We start from the raw sequence: 25,206 nt of genomic DNA on the forward strand, positions 1-25,206 counted from the left end.
TCTCTGGTCGTGCTAGGTCTAGTCGGGCTGCACTCCGTAATGAATGGTGCACCGCGGGGCAACGCCCTGTCAGCCAGCTGACTGAAATGAACCGAGTCAAGCCGAAGCTTACCGAAGGAAGCCGACGTCTGATCCGAGGAGTGCCTGAACCATATATGTATATTACACGTACATAACTGCATAGGCTGTCGTAGATCCTGTATATGTGTTCCATAGTCTTGACTGATCCACCCCTCCTCCCCCCCTCCACTCTGAAGTTCCTTCAGCGGCCCGACCTCGTTCATGGTTACCTATATATATACATTCCCTGCACCCACCTAATGAAGGTGCGCTCGTGACTACCCCCTTTTCCAATATTCACACAACCGATATCCCACGCCTCGGCGCTGCTACCGGGCATCGTTTTATAACTGTAGCTACTGCCCCCCCCCCGCCCCCAATTGCAAACTCGGCAAACTTTCCGCGTCTGCTGCCTTTTAATTCCGAAGGTTCGCAAGCTCGCTGCTACTACCTTTGCGACGGACTTCTCTCGGAGAGCTTTCTTCCGAGAGGCAAGTCTGCTCTTTCTATTTATTGAACAGGGAGCCTGCTCACTTTCTCTTTTCTCTCTCTTTCTCCTCTGCTTTCTCTGACACTGTACGTACAATGCTGCTTGTTTCCCTTACGTGCGGCAGAAATTGAATTTCCTTGAATAATAACGCTGCGGGTTGAGAATTCTAAGCATATATATATATATATATCTTGTGGTTTTTACGTATGCACCCTTATCAGAGAGACGATCACAAGTAAAAAGTCATCGATCAAACTAGCACGTGGATGAATATTACTTTTGACCTTTGACCCGCGATACTATATACTACCTCTGTGATGTCAAAGAACAGATGGGACGGACGTGCACAAATGGAAGTTCCGTTACCTGAAACAAAAAAGAGAGGAGAATTCAATTTGATAATCGGGACATTTTCTTAATTGATCGAAGTGAATTAAAAAATCCTATCAAAGTCCCCCGGAAAGCGTTCAAAGGGTTCGGGGCGTTCGATCCGTCAGCCGGATGCTCTGGATACCTCGTGGGTTATTCGTGACACGTGGATGGATGAGACGACCGAGAGAAGGAGGTCTAGGGTGGGTGAGACGTAAGGGAAGGCTTCGCTCCGGGTAGATGGATGCACTCGGATGAATGCGAGAAGGGGGTCATCCGGTTTCCGTGTTCCCGGGGTGAGTTCCGGTATAGCGGGCGTAGCCGGTGACGTCACGCGGCGAGAGGAGCGTCGCCCGGGCGAGTGGAGTAGTATCGACCGACGTCCGGCGTCGGGACGCCGACCCCCGCAAATCCGTGACGTCACCGCGTCAGCTGCTACTCCGTAGCCGGGACTCCGGCCCCGCCGGCAATCTGCCCGCCGGAAGTTCCAATTTCTGTTCCGCGGGAGCGCGAAATTGCGTCGAAGAATGAAAAAGAAAGGGAAAAAAAAAAGAAAAAGAAAAAAAAAGAGAAATAAAATAAAAAGAACAACCATCTCTTTCTCTCTATCCTCATTCACGCTTCTCTCTCTCGACCTACTCGACCTATCAGACGTCCCTGCTTCCTCCTCTTCCGTTTCCCTACCCCTCAGCCACCGATCCCGTCTTTTCTCTCCGGAGAAAAATTCCAGAACTACGACCTACCAGGAAATGACGTAATAGACGCTCTAGTCACCGTTTGCGAATTCCTGCACTTCCGCCTGGGCGTAAACATACCTCTTTACTAGCTCTGTTCAACCTACGTCCATCCACACGTGTCCGCTACTTTCACGCGTGCATCAAATACAACGTGCCCAAGCGCCCTACGAGCCTGCTACAATTTTACCTGCAAGTTCAATCCCTGAAACGCACGTGAACGATACTTGAACTCGTGGAAAAGCAGTGAATTCAAGTTTTCACTGCGTCCGTCGGGTCCAAGGTCAAGGAGGCCCAAAGTCCCTGGACCTAGTCCACTTGAAGGGACCCACCCACGCAAGACAGTCGGGAGAGCTTCGGTCTCTCGAATCCTCCAAACGGAGCATCAGCGCTGATCCTCAACTCGGCCAATTGGCTAACGCGGCAAATGAATAGGATAAAACAGATTGAATGTGCGATGGGTTAGAAGCATCAGGCGCTCAAGAGTAGTCAGGCGTTCGGCTTCCTGTGACGCAGCGGATCGGATGAGCCAGGAGGAACGAGGAGACACGGTGCACGCCTGGTACCACCAGACACTGACTATCAGCCTATCGCCTCCATCAGCTCCTCCTTTCCCACCCCTGACCCCCCTTCATCATTTCTTCACGCACATTCGCTCTCGTTGCGTACCCACCCCACTTCACCCCCCCCAGGCTCTCGTACAGCCTTGCTCAACCTGTCTAACCTTCTACTCGTCTTCCTCTACACCACGTGATACGACCGATCACTCACTCGCTCTGTAAGACACCCAGTTTCTGTTCCCTAGCGATCCCAGAGGATCACTGTTCCAGGGTAATCCTGACCCAGGTACCAACTGCTCGCGTCTCAGCATACCTCGAGTCGTCCCGGTCATGTATTACATTATATACGTATATATCTTTTGCCACGCGCTCAAGTATACTTTTCAGCCTCATTATTCGCAGACAGTTTACGCCTTGTGGGATAAACGTGCGCCGATCGATCGATACTGCACCTAAGTTATCAGCCCGACGACGTTACATATCAACCTGGTTCGCGAACCAGTGCGGAATTATCTCGACGTGGTTCGAGTCGAGCGCCGTATAATTTCATCGAGTAGATGGGAAAGGAACGTAAGAACAATGCAGCGAACAGTTAATCTTTTGCATTCATAAATCAATATAGATAACTTTTTTTTTGAGGTTATTTTATTTTTTTTTTTTTTCAAAAAAATCTTTAGCTAACCTAACTGCAGTTTAATGCCTTTACTCGTATACGGAGCATGAAGTGTATGGAGGGTTACTTCAGTCAGCCAACCTCCTATCGACTCGCCGACTATACGAGGTATAAACAGTCGTAAAAGACGCAGAAGACCAGTCTCTCTGGTCTTTTCTTTTTTTCGCTAACAAGAAATATTCCGTAGATATGGACTTTGTTCGGAAAGTTGTAGTATACTCTCTCTCTCTCTCTCTCTCTCTCACATTCTCTCTTGTCACGTTATTTATCGGCACGACGAAGCACATAAGCTACGGTAAACAGAGATCGCGTCCTCGCTCTACTACTTGCGACGGCAGGCATTGCTTTTTAACGCAAGCGATCCTCCAAAGAAATATCAATAAAAAGATTTTTTTTAAATCTTCCATATTATTATTATACATAAAAAAAACGTCAATTATAATTAATTTCCCGATAATAATCCACCAGGTCACGTGGTTTACGAATTGCCATATGCAATCTTCGTGTAGTTCCTTATTTAGCCGCTGCCAGCAGGCAACTCAGTGGCGCTGGGTTAGTGTCTTAGGCACGGTATAGCCGGGATTACAACAGTGACCTGAGGTTCTGCATTCAAACTGGAATAAGCGCCTAGCCCTCGGCTAGGACCATTGGTCGGTTTAGCACGCTGAATAAAAAACGAAGAAACAGCAGTGAAACTGCATTCTTGTCAAGTACGTTTGCGGCTACCAAGCAATCGTTGTTCCGTGCAAGGTGAGCTGGCATAATTTCCCAGGAACCGTTGGGGAATTTAATTTAGCGTCAGACCTGGACCAAGTACGAGATACGAAATACAAGGTATATCTGAATGGTATCTTTACTTGAAATAAAATAGGAAAATCCCATTAAGCAAATATATATATATATATATACACGCCAATGTAAACACTCTTATTTATTAACGCTCGAGGACTCATCCCCGTAAGAATCTATTAGGCCGTCTAGAAATCAGCTGGGTACATCGGTGGCTGGAAAAATCTATGAAAAATCGTAATGGATGGCTGTGCCCGGGTACAGGGTATACAGATCCATCGAGATTGTCAGTCGCGTACGCGGGAGGCAGTCAGGTAGATACCTACCCACTGCGATGTTGCAACGAATAGTCAAGGTTCACGGGAGAGGTATGCGGATCTGAGAAAGAGATAATACCCAGCAGACAAAACGAACCTCATAGAGCTGTACGTAGATAGGTATGGGCTCTTGGCCGGTTTAATAGGATGCAGCGATTGTTCGCGTTCCTCTCAGTCTCCCTTTATTGACATGCAACACAGCATGATTAATTAAGGAAACGTTTAATCAGCTTTTATCACGAAAATTGGATCTGCTGAAGAAATACTTGAAGGGTGCTGTCTGACCATTAGGTATTTTTTCTTCGACCACTACGATGCTTATCAAAATGCATCTACATACGTTTACTTCGAAAATTCTCACAGTCAATAACCGTAAGCAATATCTCATTAGGTGATTAACGGGATTTGGACAACGATGAGGAAAAAATTGGAAAAAATACCATGTGTATGAAATATCGTATGGGTAACGTATGGATTCGAGTACCACGTGGAATTGGTAAGCTCAATAAAAAAATTCTCAAAGTCTCTTAAAAAAATTGTAAACATAAGAATTGTACCTAAAAAAAAATTAAAATGTATATTCTCTTTTAGATTTATTTCTTTCACTTCGGAATATTTTCCCCGCACCAGACACAGAGACTATCGTGCTGTCTGATATAAAAAGTTTATTGACATTCTCAAGAGGGAAGATTCTTGGATAATTCGCCTCCGAGGACACGCTAGGAAGTTCCCAGTATGGAGATCGATCGAGCGTGGACGAGGTGGCGGTGCGTTACGTAAAGAAATCTATATAACAGCCAGCAGTAGGATTCGATTCCGGGCGCTCGGGCGGGCATGACCCGCTCAACATTCCACGTTGAAATACCGGAGGCTCCGTTCGCGGCAGTAAGACCGGAAATGCCACTGTGATCGATCCTTCGATTGGTCGTTGTGTAAAAGTCAAAATAAAGGTGTGCGAGTTGCATGAATAATCCGTGCGTGGAATTAGCATGAATTGATGTGGAAGAAAATTTTGAAAAAGCGCCCAGACCAGCATGGGTGTGAATCGACCGAGAAGACCCTACACAGGTAGGACAGTAACCCGTGAATTGAAGAAAATCCCCAAAAGAAGCCAAGCTCCTGACCAAGACCCAGCAGGCAGTAGGTAGGTCAGCGTGTCTCCAGAGTGAACGGAGCCAGCATCGGCAGGAGCTGGAAACGTGCCGATTTCTCGTGTTCGAATTGAAGCCGGTGGAAAAAAGTAGTCGCGCGATCCATAACGCGGTCCCTCGGTGCCAATTAGCCGTTTAACTTGGCCATCCAGCGCGCAAGAAGTCGATCGGCGAGGCGACGCACGTTTTAAGATCGAGCCGAGCCGTTTAATTGGAGTAGCGCGTGGGAAAGTTTCGAGCGCGCAGCCGAAGGGCGGGAATTTCGAAAACTCGATCGTCCGCGGGTAACGAGAATCCGATGCAGGCGGCGAACGAGGCAAGAAGGAAGGGGGGTTAAAAAGTCAATCTAACAAGGTGGACGAGGCGCGTGTTATTGCCAATCAGGATCACGGAGGATCACGGGGCTGGAAAGGATAACGATCGTGACGTCTTGGTACCTGCCCGTCTGTAAAGGACGGTACGTCACGCGGGATCCACCATACCGATCTTGATCCATATCCAAAGCAAATTGCACAGGCATTTATCACGGCACGCTCCTCCCTCGCTCTCCTCCCAAGAGCTCCTGCAGCCCTCGACCGTCCCTGCGCCATCTTTGATCCGTATCACTTGGGCTAGGGCGATATATATTTATGAGGCCGTAATAACACGTGGCGCGGAGTGATACAGGATGTCGTTCGAGCGGCAACAATGTCGGGCGTGGCTTGTACCGTTTATCCGCTTGTAAAAATTGCAAAGGTTCTCATTCTCGGGAATTTTCAAAATTCACCGACTTAATTGCCCGTGCGCGACAGACGAAATTTTAATTCCCAGGTACGAGGCAGCCGATACAGCCAATTTCCCGATGTCTAACATTCCTAACTTCCCTGACTGCTACGCAGTGGCGCCACCTGCAAGGCCGCTCGCCGAACAAAGCGGCAGCTTCCACGACAATAAGTCGATCGCCGCTGCTTTCCTACCGTCGCTTCGCCGATAATTCGACGACGTCTTCGTCCCTTCGACGTGGCCGAGGCATCGAGGGGAGAGGGAGAGAGAGAGAGAGAGAGAGTGAGAGAGAGACTCGAGCGAGCAAACGAGTCCTTTGATATCGTCTCCCTCAATTAAACTCGGTATAAAGTCAAAGCCCAGGGCCGTCGCACCCTTTTAAAACACCCCAGCCAACCGCGTGCCGATGCCTTCGACTCCAGGAAACGATCGCGTTGACGCAACGGAGTGCATTGGCCGATTCCTTCGTTCTTCCTATAGCTATACACATCGCTGTCCATGCTTCCAATGTAATCCACGGCTCCCATACGTCCTGCAAGGCAAAAGGGGCAGGTCGCACGTGGTAAACAGCGGCACAAAAGAAAAATAGCCGACGGCTCTCTCGCGTAGAGGTTAGACGTGATTTTAACACCTTTGCCGTTCACTTAGCGGACCTTTTCTCTTGCCGCGCAACGTTGCTCCAGCCGCACGGATGCCTATCGCCGTGCTTGGGATCTGCACTGGCCGTTTCACTTAGCACCTATGGACTCGGTTCACTTAGCGACTGCGTATCTCGCGGTCGTTAACGAGACGTCACTGCAGATCGGTAACTAGAGAAAATTATCCAAAAGATCGTATTCCCGGTTCCTGTTTACCAGTGATGTACAGGGAAGCGTATATATATCCCATGTATATCGCGTCCTTGGAAAAACATCATCAGCGCATATATATATATATATATATATATATATATACTGCATGCAAAGTCTTGTTACTATCCGAAGATTAAACGTTACTCGGCAAAGTATGCCGATCTACCTCATCTACTCGAGGAAAGATCACGCACTCCGCGCGCGCAAAACAGCATTCATGGACGGGATGACTGGCTTACCTTGACGAGGTCTTTCCACTCGTGCTGGGGAATGCAGCGTCCATGGACCAAGGAAGGAAAGGAGGAAGACGAAAGGGAGGATCGAGGGGAACGAAGAAGAAGAGGGGCAGGTCGTGGAAGGACGTCGAAGGATGGACGGGAGCAAAGGAATTGGGTTAAGAGTCAAAGCTTCAATGAAGATACGAAAGTTGGCGTACAGGTGGCGCCACGCGTAGTTACAAAAAGAAATGTGGGGTTAGAAAATTTCACGGAGTCACATTCCTCGTCGATAAGAAGTACTACGCCGTTTTGTATAGGGACGTCGTATTGTCCGTTTTTCAGAAACGTCCTTCTCGGGACGTCCTAACGATTTCGGGGATATAAATTAAATTTTCTCGTGGACGATGAAGGAAAAAACTTTTTTCTTTCTTAAATCTTTCAGAGTTCGTTAACCCTTGTCCCTTTCCGAAGTCTTCTCCGAATGCGTGCGTCAGCGGGATAAATTCCTTGGGGTATAATGCGAATCAAAGGTACACACAGCAGCTCTGTATCGTTTAGCTGATATACAAACGGGTTATATATATATATGCTTATAAGCAAAGTTCACATTGCCTTTGGCGGGTATCTTATCAATCGAACGATTTGATGTCGCTTTACTCGGAATATGCTTCGAGAGTTATACATGTACCATTCGATATCAGGGTATATCGACACGACGAATGTTGTGTCTGCGAGATTCGCGATAATACCGGCCAACCAAGCGCATTGTTATGTCACTAGGATATCTCAATTATCCCTAGCACCATGGTTATTTACATGATAGCTGTATACGAAACGATATAGAATCCCACGTGTGTATATCGTCGTGTATACCTATATATAACCCAGCAAGATACAGTTATTGTACGGGGTTATCTTGTACGAATGAAAAATTGTCCTTCGACGTGTATATATATATATATGAAATTGAAAAAATTGTATCGTCGCCCATTGCGTGTTTAAGTAAAAAAAAAATCCAGCCGAGATTTCCAAAGTTTCAAAACGATATCCTTTTGCAAGCCGATATAAATCTATCGATCACAGTTGTCTCCGTATAGCCAATATAAGGGAGTCTGGCTCGCGTGACTCAACATGCAAATGAACGGCAGGTAGCTATTAATTTGTTACGTGTTTAACCCAAATAGCCATTCTAGGATAGGTAGACGATCGCGCTTACCACGATTGCCAGTATTAATGCATGCAGATACGGAATGGCGAACGGCGCCATTCCCCCATAAGGCAAGGTCCGATCCCGGTTCTTGAGGTCTCCGCGAGAGACACGTCGCGCCGTTCCTTAGCGCACCGTACGTATATACGTACGGTGTACGTACATTAAAGTTACCGGCTTCTTTTACATTAGCATGAGCGACGTATGTCTACAGACATAGAGATACACGTAGACAGACGTGGGCGTGAAAGAACAAAATTCATGACGTTGATTAAAGGATTAAATGAAAAATAAATAAATTTTACATGTATATACGTAAAATCCTAAACCGTGGAGAAGCCATAAATCGAACTCTGGTTAAGATGCACTGGATTTCGTTCGATGCGAAATGTACCCGTCCAAGACCCTCGGGGCCAGGTATACCGCATAAGGCGTATATGTTACAGCCGTGCTCTTTTCACGAGTGCCAGAGGCGGCTTTATTCAGCCGACAGTACGTGGCGTATGCGGTATACCGTCACGTGGTGTAACATGGTATATAAAGGTGTAACAATAATGTCAGGTAACCGGAGGCAGAAGGAATGCGTGGAATTGAGTGCTATCAAAGCGTGTCGTACGCGCGCACGGAATAATACTCCGAGGAATCGTGTGTTCGTCGGGCACTAATGATGACGAAAGAAAAGTCAACAAACCCATTGACTCGCGTACGCACCTCCACGCGAAATGACCCGGTGACTCATTGTACGAGCGATCGCATGCGTAACGTGCAGCATGCAAGGTGTTCGCCATATGTTGCTTCTACGTTACGGGGATCGAGGGTATATTCTGTGTAGACATAACGGGCGGATCTAGGACTTGTATTAAAGAGAAAGAATAATGCCTTATGGGTAGTCCACGTGAGGAAACTGTTTAGTCGTAAAAAAAAAAAAAAAAAAAAAAAAAAATTGTGCAAAACTTGAATATTCCATATAAGTACTTTGACCAATCGGATTGATGGATCTTTCCAAATAAGGATAGATTTTTTTTTTTTTTTTTTCAAAAATTCAAAACTTTTTTTATGAGTATATTTAAAACAAATACCCCCACCCGCACGTGTTCAACGTGGTCAATTCGTAGAAATATTTTTTCCCGCCATTGTTCTTCGTTCCGATAGAAGCGTTACGCGAACTATATGACATTTAAGCACGGGCAATTTACTCAGAGACCGAGATAAAATACTGGAAGTGGAGAACTGATTGCGAGTAATTATAGAAGTACGTTTCGTGACTTTCGCACAGCCAGTCGAGATATCAGCGACGTTCAAGCGGATACTGGCACAGGATTCCCACGGCATACGGGGTAAAAGCTTTTTCGAACATCCCCAAGTCGGCCATTGGACTCTCTTTTAGTAACGGCAACACAGCCCTGCCTCGTGCCGTTTCACAATGGACGGGAGTCTAATTATTCTGTAGGTCATATATATGTTACTATATACCAATAGAGTATATGCACGTCTATTATCGCAACCTCGCAAGTATCATTATCCACATCACGAATCGATCGCGAGAGACGCATGTCCCGGACTTTTCTGGAATCCTGGCAGCTCGACTGGCGCCGATAATTCATTCCGACCTCTCCGCCCCCCCCCGCCCGCCGCGATTCCACCGGACCGACCATGAGATAGCTTGCGATTAATCCTGACGTATGGACGTTATTGAAATAAAAGCCTGTAGCGGCCTTAACGATCATACCTCGAGAGTCCATGAGACCGAAGAGGGAGACCCGACAATCATTCCGTACAAGCGCCTAGAAAGTTGACGGGGTGTAAATTAAGATAATGCAAAGAGAAAGAAAAAAGAAAAAAAAATGCTAGAGTTATGCCCGGGCTGTATAATCGCACCCGAGTATATGGTACGACTGGATGCTTGGCGAATATGCCAGGAGGAAAACATGGCCGCGCTGTTATTTTTCTTGTCTCTCCTTAATACACGCGTCGGAGAGATGATGCTTTGAGCTCTGCAACGGGAGAAATCTATCGCTGGTATTACTTTGTTAACAAATCAAATTGCGCTTTAATCTACGGATTTAATGGCAATTCCAACGTCACGCGGGAATCGCACAATAGCGTTTAATAAAGGCGTGCGAATAATGGGCAGTTGCTGTACAGAGAAACTGTTGGACCGTGCACGTATATATATGGGTATATACCGTAGGTAACCCGCAATCCAACAACACACTTCGTATAAACCAAGTTATTTACGATCGCATCAATGTCACGCCGTCTTCTGCACAGCCGAGCCAGGCATTCGCTGTCCGAGATCGAGCACCGACAACTGCAACTCCAATATTTTCTCCGTATTGTTTTGACGGCGAAGGAAAAAGGATGGAAGTACCTTAGAGAGGGGGGAAAAAAAATAATTCCAAGAAATAATATCGGACGAAACGAGACGTTAAGGAAGACGGACTATACATACCTACTGCAAACGATTGACTGATTCACGAACCGCTTGCTAGTCTCCATGCGTTCCCGATAAGATTTCCCAGGAGGCAAACACTGGGAATTAAATTTAATTCGCTACACTACGTGCTTTCTAGGGCGGAGTGCCACTGGGTGTACACAACGGGCCATTGTTTTCCCTGGAGTTGAGCCTAGCGGCGACTAATGACGACGTTAAATCCTGGACAAGGTAAATCTATAAATTTAACCCGTGGAATTGGACCTCTATTGCAATGTACACTGGGCAACAGTAAAATATTTAACACGTCTTTTCTGCGTGTAATGACAAGATTTTTTTCCTCGTCTTTTTTCACCACTATCCTATATATCTTATTTGCAGTAGCTCTCGACTGTCATTTTAAAGAAAGTATGTAAATATAGAGAACCTGGGGATCGTTGGCATCCTGGAAGGCATTAATTCACTTTCATTGAGAGACCCCCGTCGATTATTCGCTATTTCTTCTTTCCGATGGTTACGCAGCCGTGAAAGATACGCCGTGAAGGTGCCGGCTCACGTAAACTAATCAGCCACAGTTATTACGCGTGACAAAGCAAATTACTGTAACGCGAAGCTACGTATTTATAATGGGGCCCGCATAGCGTACAACGTGGTTTCATCGTGTTTACGTTTATACGTCGTGAGCCCACGTATACCTGGGAACTTGGCTTACGGGTAGATTATAATATCGCATGCCTCTGCCCGTCCGACCAACTGATTTCCTAGCTATACCTCCCCTCCACCGCTCCGTCGACTCTGCCACAGCTAACTGGCTGGTTAGTTGCGACTAGCGTCGTCTGGCCACCTTGTGGCCGCAATGCAAACTTAAGGTACCAACCGTGTTTACATCATTCTCTACGGACGTGCCTTCGCATAAGCTAATCCATTTGGACGACCGTCGGGCGAAGGGCTGTGCTGCTTCTTGACGTGACTCCAGGATTTTTAACTCTCAACCGACAGGGGTCTGATTTTAGGAATATACTTTATAACGTGAGACCTGTCAGACGTCGATCCGTGAAAATTGCAAGACCGTTACGACGCAGTGGAATAGCTCAAAATTACTCTTAGCTCTCCAAAACGATTTTGTCGACTCGACGTCAAAGAATAATTATGCACAAGGTATTTACGAGTCTATCAAAAATTCACCTAAAAACAAACTCGACAGGGTGGCTAAACGTAAAATTAGTAAAGTCCCTGATACAGTACGCGTACAGTTAAATGTTGATGTTCCTCAAGAATTACACTGCTCCTTGTACAGCCGTTTTAAATAATCAACTAAATAATTATACACTGTCTTCAGTCCCCATAGGCCTGTACAACAAATATTACGCGTTGAAAAATAGCCTCAAAATACCAAACCCAGATTCAACCTAGCAATTTCAACCAATCGCATTTGTCTCTAGTTCCTCATTTTTCAATACTCCAACCCTCAACGGCCCGACTACCCCCGAAAGACGGCGTGCGGGAAAAACCGAGTGGCATCGCGCATTCGTTAGCGTACTGCGACGCGAGTGATTTAATAATGTACCCGGCACACGTGCGCCTCTACGTAGCGTGCTGTTGTAGGTTAGGTTCCTGGATAAGAGCGATAACTCATTTTCCAATTGTTCGTGCGTGAAAATAAAGCCGCATTGTGCGTAGTCGCGGAGCACGCGTAACGCGATTAAGCGTAACACTACGTGAATCAAGGCAGGTGCCACCCAGCCATATTGCCCTTTCCTTCGACGTATCCCTCTCGCCTCTTATTTCGTAACGCGTTATATTATTTAAAGATACCGTACGCACGTCGTATACGACCGAGGCAAAGTGTATCGAAGGGCAACCAGGTGTTTTTCTATTTCCATCATCCCGCGTGTGTCCGATTGATAAATATCGACGAAACGGATTCCTACGTAATACAACATTGTTATACAAGAATGATTACCCTGTTACTTCGCGTCGGATCCACTGCGCCGTAAATTTTATCATCAACCCTCTCCCCCTCTTTCGCCCCTGTCTACCTATCCTCACCTACGTCCCGCGAGCCTACCGACCCACCCGGGCACGTGGACGCATTTTCTCCTACGTTTCCATCATCGGATAGATCCACCTGTACTTTTACGACACCGGGTATATGGCTGTCCATAAATGCGTCGAGTGATACTCGTAAATCATTTTATAGCTGAACACAGCCTATACCAAGAAGAGAGAGAAAACGTGGAAGCAGATTCGACGAGCCAGGACGAGCCGCGCGGAATATTAATTGTGCCGAACAATCTAGAAACGTAGACCAAAACTGAGCGTGGAACGAAAATGCCTTCCAGGTATCTCGAACGACAGGGTGAATCTTCGCGCGAACGATCGACGTCATGGAATAGAGAGCGAAGAACGGAAGCTGATCTTTACCCAGTGTTCCTGGTCCTAGACCATGTCGAAGACACCCTTCTATACCTATATATTGTACTTTCCACCGAGGTCTCCGTACTCCTCCGATCTGCCCATCTTGAGGTCACGGACTCAAATTTTATGTATACTACAGCCCGTACCGATCGTAAAAATGATTTTTCAAAATAATTTTCGCTTCCTCTTAATTATCATATAGAGTAATTGGGACGTTGTGTCTATTGGCAAAGGGTCGACTGGAATAGAGTATATATACATGGGTATAAAATAAGCACGAATAAAGTATAGGCTGACAGTATCGCAGATACACAGTCAGTCAGGCGTGATCTCGGAGTATCTGAAAATTTCACGCTCTCATAAATAACCGAGCGTGACGTATGGGGAAGAGAGAAAAGAATATGGAAGTAGCTGCCGGATAAAGGAGAGGAAGAACAAGCCGGACGCAGTTGCGATCCGTATTGAGTAGCTGAGCTCAGCTATCTGGAGGAGAGAACGAATGGTGGGCTTGTCGCCGATAAATTAGCATTTATATTGTACTTCGTTATTTATATTATATCAGTAGGGTCATCGTTGATTATATATATATATATATATACATACCTGGGGTCCAATAGACATAAAGCGTACGAAGAGTTAAAACGATCCCTGACGGCGATTCGCGAGCGGCGATTAGCGCGGTACGAAGACCGACAGAAATGGTTGGTACGACGCAGTAAGCACAGGTGAAAAGCGGAAACGGGCGGCCGTAAGCAGGTCGTAAGTGTACAGGACGGATCGTAGCCGAGGAGGATCGTAAAGGACAGGGAAAAATGAACGGGGATGCGCGGGGAACCGAGTGGCAGCGGCAATCCGGCGTTTCCGTCGTGAAAAAAAAAAAAGTTAAAGGCGCCGATCGGTAGCCCGGAGAGTCAGCCAATTGAAAATCGAGCTTAACGTTGGAGATCGCGAAAGTCGCACGTGCGTTCGATTATAGATTTTTATAAGGAACAGTGGACTGTGGAACAGTACGTGGCGGTAACGAACGAAAACATTTCGGAGCGAGCGGCGAAGGCTGATTCGTAATTATACGCTTGGCATTAATTGGGCATCGATAATTGATTGGAGGAAAAAAAAAAAATCCCTAGATCCAAGAAGAACGCTCGCGGAAAGTTTTCGGCGATAAAACCCAACCCGAGTGTACCAGATGCACTGGGTTCGTAATCCCCCCCCCGATAAACCGCAGCTAACCAACTTTACGAGAGAGACGGAGAATGTCAGCCTTTTGCGTGGGAGCGACGAAGAGGCGACGATTGGGAAAACTTGCACAGTGGCGACGACAAGAAGCGCGAGGCCGAAGCGCCTGGAGGTTGGTCGGGAGGCTGCGGCGGAGACGGCCGAAGGCACGCGAAGGAGGTGAGCAAAGTATAATGGGGTAAAGAAGGAATTTTCATTCGAGTCGTAACTATAATACCGGCAATTAATCCGGAAGTCGGACGACAGGACGAGATTGACCGGTTGGGAAAAGCGTTTCCGGGTCAGCGCGAGGAATCTCGGGAAATGCCCGGCGGTGCTCGGGAAGACGGCGGCCGGAAAACTTTCCATTAAATTTATTTATACAAGCCCCGGAGGCGGATTCGCTAAAGTAACGGGCAATTACGGAAATTTTCTTTCGAGTATATAACACGGGCTTAGGAATCAGTGGTTATGTACCGGGTGAGAATTAAAAAAAAAATTTTTTTACACGTCTTCCCTTATTTATCCACGAGATCGAGAGCCTTCGTTGTACCCTCGAGAGATTTTGTGTGGATCCACCTTAATGAACGACAGCAGCTACCGAAGGTGCGATAAACTGTCCTTTGACTTTTCGTTCTTGAACCGATATTCCTTCTTTTTTTTTTCCATCGACCCTCCTCGCTGATCTTCATATACCGGGGCGTATTTAAAAATAATTAATTTAATGCAAGCCGATTGAAATTTAATTACCGTTATTAATGCTAATACACGACGTGGCCAGTGAAATTCTTAATTGCCCTATATAACTACTAGGACTCGCAGTCAAGACGCCTTCCTACCCAATGGTAATAAGAGGGACCCGTGGCGCTATACTCCTCGTGAACGCGATCGATGCTAAAACCAAGAATTAATTAAACGATCGCACGATGATTACCAGCGATAACGCTTTTTCTGCCGTTTTAACTTTAATGCGCCTCCTGCGACTACTTCCTTTTATATGGCCGTGAGTTGCCGTTTTCATTTGGTAAACGATTATCGCATCAGTCACCGTGTATGGCTAACTACACAAATATTATATCCTTTTTCAACTCTCTCTCTCTTCCCCTACCTCGCCCCTCCGCTCTCTCTCCCACTCGCACCCTACACGAAACACATTATACAGAGGTAGGTACTTCGGCCCGGCGACGGATATAGCCGAAACGGCGATTTCAATTCCGGTAAGTCGTAAAGCGACCGTCGTCTATTCCTAGTCGGTGTTACGATAAAGTTTCCTGAAATATGAAAATCCCTTCAGGGTCGGGAGGTCACTCGTAAAAGGACGGGGGAACGATAGAGGTGAAATACGTACCAGTGTATACACGTGCGTGTATATATATATATATCTAGCCTGTACCTATCTACGACAGTCTCGTACATTTACGAGGCGCAATTAGGGCCTCGTTGTACGTAAATGAGCGAGGACACGCAAAAATGCTAGAGAGACGCTCAATAAATTGTTTCTGATGAAGAATAAAAGTCTCGTGCGGCAGAGCCGTGTCTTTTGAATTAACGATGGGATTTGCGAGCACAGAAAAAATTTTGAAAAAATAAAAATTTTCAATTTTTTTTTTTTTTTTTTTTTTTTTTTTTTTTTTTTTTTTTTTTTTTTTTTTTTTTTTTTTTTTTTTTTTTTTTTTTTAGAATCAGTCGACCCACTCAAAATTTAGTCCAATGGTGCATCGTAGTGGTCTGAGTGACTGTATCGACTGTTTAAGCCACGTGTGACTCTATATGCATGCGCATGTGAGATAATGATGGGTCGTGTGGATGTTGAATAGAACGGATCAAAGTCGAGATGTCCGATAAGCATCGCATTAGTGGTCCAGTTTGTATCTGGATTATCACGGGGATCGATATAAAGCCTAAGTCACACGAAACGACACGACGATATAGTCGAGCACCGTAACGAGCGTCTCGTAGGACATCTGTATACCTGTAGTGTTATTGATTTATCAATCCATTAATCGATCAACACCTTCGCACGTAAATCCTACCCATCTGGTCCAATTATCAAATAGAGGCAATTAAAATTTCCGTATCATAACTTTCAGGTGATAAATCTCAAATCTTGAAATATATATATATATACATATATTTAAGTAGTACTTTGACTACCTTGAGAAACCCGACTTTCCACGAAAGTACTTCACTGGGACTGGCCAAAGAGGTCTCCTCCAGAGTCAATCGACCTTCTTCAAGAACTATATAACCAGAGACTCCGGGAGTGCTAACTCAAAGCTCTCACGGAGCACAAGCTCTCAAGCTCAATTCCTACGTGTAACCCAATAAGCATCGACCTCACTTATATAGCATTAGATAGTACCTATTACGAGTTCCATAGACGTTAAAGGACGTGAATCTGGTCCATCTGGTCCATCTCGACCGATGAAACATAAACTCTGTCGACTCAAAGTATAACCCCCAATGAAAAAAAAAGGTCAATTTAAAGGCGCGAAAAAAAATTTCTAATTAAAAATCGCCATCGATCTAAAAAAAAAATCGACGTCGATCGGTACGGTATGTACCGTCAGACGTCCAACGACGTCAATACTACCTTCCAAGGACTAATTCGTAATCGTAGACAACTCGAAGGCAGATTTTTCATATTTACCCATACTTATCGTAGCATTTTCGTAATTGTGATGGACGACGTCGAAAGAAGCGACGGGCGACTGGGACGCATTTGTCGTTCGACTATGCGCTCGGCGTTTTCGAGAGAACTGCGTAGGGTAACGTTACGCAGGAAAGACGTCTGACGATGACAAATCGACGACGTTCCGGTGTAGGTTGAACGCTGAACCGCGATTCCCGACAGGTTCGAGCACTTAGCCTAATGCCGGATACCAGCCGGAGATCCCAACCCAGTCGATTCGACTTCCGGAAGGAGAAAGTACTCGGGCTTGGGATCCATTGGAGGTTATGTGATCAGTCCTCGTGCATTTATACCGCAGTTCTAAAGCCTGGCGGCAGGTGTCCACGAACTTTTTACCTCGATCGACAAATTTGACAGGTGCCTCCACATATTTGCCACTTCCGTTCTCCCATACACAGACGAAAGCGATTGACTATTTTTTTTTTATTTCTTCGCCAAATTCTCGTTACCCCTCATAACTTGAATTACAAATACGAGCCAAGTTCTTGCGCAATGCGTCTACGTTACCGGTACCTCCCCCCGTACACGTACGTGCGTCGATATAACGTAGTGGTTTGCCAAGGGGGTCGTTACCGTTTTTATAGCCCTGAAATAAAGCGAACCGAAGGAGAGCTGCGTCAGGACTGGGAACTGGCTTCTTTGATGGGGCAGTTTAGAAAGCTGACGTTAAATGGGAGCCGCCACCCCCTACACCCCTTTTCATCATCTACGTCATACCGTCGTCCCGGACCATCCTCCTACTTTCACGTACTTCCCCTCGCGCCATCTCGTAATTTTACGATCGTCGATCCTTCCGAAGCTTCCGGTGCACGGAGGAAGCAAGCCGGTGCGCCAGCTGTCGATCGGACCGCGAAACTTCCTGCACGGGACTTTTAACGTTCGGCTGTTTTCCCCTCGGGCCCCCCGCAATTCGAAATGGACCCCTACGAAGTCCGCCTGCGGTACGGTCCTGAGAATTGAGGCTTACCGAGTATATACCGGCTGACAATTATTTACCGTTTCGACCAACCGCCACTTCTCGTGACGTCAAAGGCCAAGCTTAAAAGGTTACTGTAACGTCTTATAACCTGCCGGACCTTATTCTCTTTTACTGGATCACCGGCAGTAAATCCGTATCGAAGTTGCGGCTTGCATCCGACCCGCAGAACTTTACTGCCAATGCACTCCGTTTTTACGTCCCTGGGATATACGTTTATATGCCGTGTATATATGTATATGTTGATATTTTTAGTATGTATTTTGGTACTGTACGTTAAATCGGGTCATATATATATATACTTAACACGTATAGATCCGTGACTCCGTCGCTCTATTACTCACGTTGGTAACCTTGTCTAGTCCCATTGAGAGTAACGAGTCCTTTAACCTTCCCACCGGCCGTTCGAAACTCGGCGTAGCCGGTAATTGCGATTCCTTACAGTATCGGCACGTAAGGCGATAACGAATTACCCGTCGTTTCTTTGCCAGGAAACGAGTGAAAATTGCCAAATTACCAAAGAGCAGCTGCGAAACGAAGTTCGTGGCTCTTCCCGGGAGACACAAATGCCCGAGGGGGTATACGTACAGTATAAAAGATATATATAAATATACACACAGGGCTAAAGACAAGGAAGGAAAGAGTAGCCAAAGAAATTCACAAGAAGTCACGTTTCTACTCACGCCACCTTATACTACCGAAGTATAACGTGTTAACGCTCTCCTTACCACGGCAAAGGTATATCTGGGTTCCCTTAAATTCTCAATTCCTTGGCTATAGAAGAAAGCGCAGGGTGGTGCACGGTAATCTAATCTATATTAAGATAATCCAAGAGATGAATTCCAAGATAAAGAGCGAATCGGGTAGCTGAGGGTAACGGTAAAGAAGGTTGGAAAAAAAAAAGGCAAAAGCAAGAAGGCACGAGAATGTGTCACGGAGATGCCCCAGCGACCAATCCTGCTTTTACGGGCTTTTTGATGGTCGTTGCACGTTCCCTGAGTATCCTGGGCTACTGCGTATTGCTATACCTATAGGCAGGCGGTGCTATACCCACTGTGCACTACGGAGAGTATAGGCTATACGCATACCTGTATATACCCACAATGCCTTGCTGTCCTATATACGTCTTTGGATGGGTGCGTGCATGCGTACGTATTTCTACGTTAAGGTTAGGTTGCCTGCAAGTAATTCGACTACGTGTCCCAAGTACGCCGTTCTGGGTCTCCCTGTGCTGGAATGCATGGCAGCTCGCGATTTGATGTTTACGACGTACGCGGGGCTTTACTGCCTCTCTGGCTGCTCTGGCTGCTACGGCTGCTACGGCGAATGGCCCGTAGCTATCGTGTTCTACGAGTCCTCCGCGAGGAGGAGGACAATGATCCTGACGGCGTCGAGTATGTTGACAGATCCGAGCGGATCGACGGTCCGGAATTAATTTTCGCTTTTTTTTTCGGGATACACCACGCATAACAGACACACGTATACGGTGACCTTTGTACCTTGGGAAATTACACTGATTACACTCGACGTATCAGGAAGCATGCAGTCGCGTGAGATGGGTGCCGGAGTTCACGCAGGGAACTCGTGAGCGGGATGTGATTGCAGCTTCCCCGTTCGGTCCTGTAGCTCGCTGTGAGAACGAAAATTTTTAAAGAGATAAAAGTACAGTCTCGATAAAAAGTATGGATTTTTGAATTTTTAATATTTTTTTTTCCGCATTTCTTCCAAGTACACAATTTTTACTTTTATTCGGAATTTTACTTTTTGATCCTATGCCTTGTTACGTATTTATATCGTAAATTAATGTAGTCGCCGTGTATCGTAACACTTACGTGATCAATTGATCCAATGATCGGCCTATTCGTTTTTAGCCGTTCGTTGAATCCGTCCGTCGATTCGTACGCGGAGACGCACAAAAATGACTAGTCGGCGCATAACGATGCGGTTGGATCCTGTGGGATGCTGTAACGACGTAACGTCGTTCGTCCAGGCGGAATTGGCAATCAGAAATGTAAATCGAATGCACGCTCCCATTAACGCCGCACGACAATCGTTCCGCTATATCGGCCTCCCGATACGTGGGTGGAGTATCGGCAGGAGGCGAAGTATAAATATTTTCGCGAGCGAACCAGCCGAGGCCCGAGCGTCCCGAGCGTCGTAGCCACGGGAACCGAGCAGATACGGGCGTCGGTTCATTAAAAAGGCGTCCCGGGCGTTCTCGGGCGACGCGGCGCTTGATTTATCGCCGGGCACGGTGATAGATACAAGGCTCGAGCGTTTATCAGAAAGCCTCATTACCGTCTCAGAACTCCTGGAAAAGCTTCCTCCCACGAATCCAACAGCATTAAGCTTACGAAAGGACTGAAATATGAAATTCGTCAATTTCACTCGACTGCAAGTAAAATTTAATCGGCAGCCCATAGCGCGTGCGTAATGAAGAAATGAAAAAAAAATTCAAAATAAAATGCACGATGAAAATTTTTCAAAAAAAATTAAATTTTTCAAAAAAAAATTTATTAAATACTTCACGACTCGTCAGCGAGTTTCATTGATCTCGAGGGAAAGTGAAAATTGTCTCTTTTGCCTGGAAACGCGGGATACGGTGAATCGGCGGCAGGGGGGATATTGTGTAATTACTGCTGACGTAATTCTAAGCAATGCGTATCTGTAATGAGATCACCTTGTAGAGCCGCCGCTGGCTGCAATGGCATCTATGTCTAAGGTAACTGACCTGCGTGCGTTGCGTAATCCTTAACTGGGTTCCAGGAGACTCTGGGTTCTGCGTATGCGAAGCGAGAGACAGGAGTCGATTTTACTTCTCGCTCGAGCGTAATCGATACTTGGCGATTTCGAATCGGTGAAAATTATTCGCGATATTAAGAATTCACGTAGGGTCACTGTCATTCAATTTTATTTCACCTTTTACGTATTAATCGTGAATCACAAACTCGCGGCTTTTCCTCGTTTTGTTCGCTCGAGTCGCGCGCCTCGAGCATCTCGCTGGAAGTTACTGCGACGGAGTATACATACGTATACGTCACTATGCATAAAATACCCCGTACGTTAGACAGACGCGCGGCGAGACGCATCGGTTTGGAAAATCGCGAGAGACAAGAGAAAAAAATTGGCGTAATAAATAATATAAGAAAAAAAAAAAAACGAAAAAAAAAAAATTTTGAAAATCCATGAGATAGACAGGGGATACGTGCAATTTTCTTAAAGACAAAATTCCTCGGAATATCACGTAGACGCATGCCCGAGCCAATAGGTGTCGAATCGAGAGTACAATCGGTAGGCATAAATTGAGATTGGCCGCGCCCCGTCCGACGGAGACGCGTATTGATATTCTAAACGCGGTACGCGAGGGTCAGCACCGTCGAGGCTTTTACTGGGGCTCGAAAAGTCCCCGTCACGTTCATTATTGCCTTTCGTCAAAACAGACGATCGATTCGACGAGCTTTCGTCGCCATTGAAGTTCGCAGTGGCTTTTGACGCCACTTTTATGGTAATGCGTCATTTGGGGGGGAAAAAAAAAAAAAAAAATGAAAATTGGAGCAAGGCAAAAAAGTATCAGCATGATATTCCCATTGTCGTGGTTATTTGTTTTTCGGGTATAATTTTTTTTTTTTTTTTTTAATTGCGATTCTCATTCAACGGATGCTGGTAGCTCGGTATAACTATGTTTGTAGGTGAATAAAACCCCCTTCGCTCTTTCTTCCATTATTTGGTTTACAGGCGGCACTTCTTTTTATTCCTTTTCCCGTCGCGCAAAAATACTACAATTAACGACGTCGCTCTGTCAGCCACCCCTGGACCAGCGGGTCGTGCGCGCGCGCGCGCCTTCCTCTACGGAGCGACCCTCCTGGACCCGACCCCTGTCCCTGTACAACCCAGCCTCCCCACCTGGTGTCCGCAAGTGCGTCTGTCGTCCGGACGGACAACGATCTGCAGGTTCAGAAGGTGAAAGATAAATCTTAGGAATGACGCTATGAGTTTCTTCATAGAAGGGGAGTCTGTGACCCTGCTGTTAAGCCAGCCTGAGCGGACTGCAATTTTACGAGAAAAACTGGCGTGAGATAATTGCAGAAAATTTCCCGGTATGACGCGGAGATGGCTCGATGAGATTTTGGTAAATTAAGACGTCGAAATAGGGGAGGGGAATTGAGGAAGAGTCGAAGAAAGTTTTGACTTTCCAAGTGTTTCTTCTCGTTTCCCAGTAACCACCCCTCCTGCCCCCTCTGGGGGTGGGTGACCCGTAGGTATACGTCGTATAGGATTTGATAATGGCCAAAGTTTAATGGGGTCGACGCAATTTCGTTTCGAGCCTTTAAACCAAGATAGAGGAGAATTGGCGACAAGTAGATTTAGTCGAAAACTGTACTAATACGAAACGACGAGCCGGTAATTGACACTGTCATAAATAGGACACTTTTCCTATATGCTTAAAGTCAACCAGTGGACTAACGGTGGAGCAGCACCGAACCCCAATGAAATTGAAATAGGCGCGGCGCAGTGTAAACTTACAACGATAAGGACATCCAAGGGACGTTCTATGGACATTGCCAGCAGATCAGGAGAATGTCCCGAGTAGTCGCAAACGGCGACTCTCGTGATTGTTCAATCTCGGGGAACATCAACGAGACAGTCCCATCCCCACGTAGTGGCTATTGAATTTCCCTCCATTGAAAAAGTCCCACCTAGCCACACAGTCCGGGATATTTCGTAGGAACAATTTCGTCCAGCCTCTACAGCTGTTCTTGGTCCGCAGGTCCAAAAGCCACTCCGAGACTCCGGACTAAGGTTCATCCAGCCAGCAGACACCCCGACCAGAAAGTAACCCCCAAGTACCATCTCAAGGATGCAGTTATTTCAGGTTTAAAGGTCGCTTTGGGAGCCGTGCGACCCGTCTGAAGTCAGCTGTTGAGACATCCAGCAGGCGTCTAATTACGCTACCTCGAATCCCGCAGAGTCTGGCCACGAGTGCGCTCGAGAGACTCTAAAACCATCGGCCACGATCCCGGCCCAGGACACGCGTTAGCTACTTTGCACTTCCCGACCAACCGTGCCCACGCGAGACGTCCTCGACGTCCAAGACCAAAGGAATGACGTAATAGAACACGTGTCGACCGAAGTCGCCGGTTAATCGGGGAACCTCGAAGTGGCCTAGGAGTTCTTTGATCATCCTGAAAAGGGCTAACTTAAACGTCCTGCCCTCAATATAGTCCCGGTAGGAGTCGACAAATTTTCGTGTCACCCGGTATCGTAATTACAGGCTAGAGAAGGAGATACGAGACACCCGGGCTACTTTCGCGTTCGATAATTTTACTCGGCATCGCGAAGCGTGTAGCGGAATTTGGAAAACATGACGCGTACGGGGTTCGAGGGTATCCGGCGTGGCATTAGAAGAGCCGGAGGTTGGGACGGTGTAGGAGTGTAGCGTACGAGGGGAGGTGAGTGTGAGGGGGGGTTCCAGGGGCGGCGGTGTCAGAAGGGCTGGAAACACTGGGGGTTGAGGGTGTCTTGAGGCCGACGCCCAGATCGATGCTCTCGTCTGAGGTTCCGTAAGCGGAGGCTGCCGCCTTTCATATATATATATATATATATATATATACATAAGATACATATACAGTGCCGGACCCCCCTACCTCGTCCCACCATACGCCCTATATATATAGATATACCTAGGTGCGATATATATATTGTTATACATTCAGTCTGGTCCTTTGCTCTCCTGTTCTCCTGCTATCCCAGCGCGTCGAGAATTCCGGGTAAAAGTCGCGAGGCCCGTCGAAGCCAATTGAGAGAACAAAAAAAAGCGGAGTTTTAGGTAAAAATCTTGGAAAGGGATGGACACGCAGGAACCACGTATGGGAACGAGAGGATATGGGGAGGCGAAGGAAATCGGTGGGACAGCGTGCACGGATGCTGGAAGGGGATGAAACGAGTATCCGCAGAAACGTGGTAAAAGTGAAGGTTAGATGGAAGAGATTTGACGGGTGGGAGCCAATCGGAAAGCCTGCGGTAACCAGGAAACGATAATCCGATCTCGCGGTCAACCCCTTTCCGTACGTTTTATCAAAACAAGCCGAAAGACCCCCGTAAACAGGGGGGAGCTTTCGACAAAGAATACGAAGGAGAAGGGAGGAAGGAGAGAAAAAACGTGGGAGATGAAAAAAGAAAGAAAAGGATAGAGTACGTACGTGGGTGGATACGTGTAATATTCGTATATATATATATATATATATAGTTCTCTTCTAGCTCGAAGAAATGGAGGACCATCCCGCAAGCCATTCACGTGGCTGCGACCTATTGTGCGATATCGCGTCCCTCTTGCCCCCCTTTCCGCCCCCTGCTGGGTTCAGGGCAAATGTGACGAATGCCTTTATCCCTGTGGCGCCCTTTTCCCATATCGAATCGTCACTCCTGTTACTCGCGCCCTTCCTTCGCGGAAGGGTGGGAAGTAGTTGTACGAAGAGAGAATTTTTCGTGCGCCAGAAAAAGGAGTGAAAAGTAAACGTTTCCGTGAACGCGAACGACGTTCCTCGCGTTGGGAGACGGCTGGAAAAACAATACGTACAAATGGGATCTAAGGGCGGAATCGAGGCTGACGTATGCACGTACGTTACGTATACGGTCAACTCCAGGCCATGTTCACTCGTTTGCGTTTAAACCTCCTCGAGAATTCTGAAATTGAATTACCCTGCACTCCTGGTCCCGGGAGTCGATGGCCTTTGGAAGAATAGTAAAAGGAGGGCCGAGGGGGGATAGACGAAGGAGGTTGAAAACGCGCGAAGTTGCCGCGTGAATATCGCAACGAGTATATATATATAAACAGGATCGCAGACACTTCGTACCAGAACGAACGCCAGTACTATTCCTTAGGGTACTGGGTACCACCCCCCCCCCTGCCCAGGTAAATTTATTAACACCCAAGATAAATAAAAATCCTCGACGCCCCCGTTGATCGGATTCCCCCGATATCGAATTATTTCCGCCCTGGGATTAGACTACGCTTCGCTGTCGTGGAGTTTGGAAAAATCCAATATCTGCCCGGGGATGTTATTAATTTAATAAGAGATGGATCAAGTATCGGACGAGATAAAGAAAAAAGTCTCAGCAGCGGAGAGACTGCCTTGTTTCCTTATTCCGGGGCGTTCTACTTGTTCCCGTCCGCAGGACCTATGACTGTCATCGACCGAGGTTTTAGCCCAGTCATTTCTGAGGGGTCCGTTCGAGGCCGAGCTGATGTTGCTCATTGAAGATTTTGCCTGGATTTTCGGGAGGGTCTCG

General features: G+C 46.7%; 1 protein-coding gene and 1 long non-coding RNA gene across 2 annotated transcripts in view; one reads left to right on the top strand and one right to left on the bottom strand.

Annotated features, from left to right (window-relative positions):
• Nucleotides 1-25,206, bottom strand: part of LOC107270615 (helix-loop-helix protein 11-like) — a 79,082-nt gene continuing 53,876 nt past the window's right edge. Inside the window, exon 3 of the mRNA XM_025087986.1 lies at nucleotides 1-916. Coding sequence (XP_024943754.1) covers nucleotides 857-916 — 60 coding nt within the window. The 3' untranslated portion in view covers nucleotides 1-856. The remainder of the gene's footprint in view (nucleotides 917-25,206) is intronic.
• LOC112494789 lies at nucleotides 3,111-4,945 on the top strand. The gene is made up of 3 exons (XR_003060620.1): nucleotides 3,111-4,283; nucleotides 4,384-4,488; nucleotides 4,584-4,945. It is a non-coding gene; the product is annotated as an uncharacterized LOC112494789 (long non-coding RNA).

Source organism: Cephus cinctus, unplaced genomic scaffold (assembly GCF_000341935.2).
Source record: "Cephus cinctus unplaced genomic scaffold, Ccin1 Ccin1_scaffold0806, whole genome shotgun sequence".
Classification (NCBI taxonomy): domain Eukaryota; kingdom Metazoa; phylum Arthropoda; class Insecta; order Hymenoptera; family Cephidae; genus Cephus; species Cephus cinctus.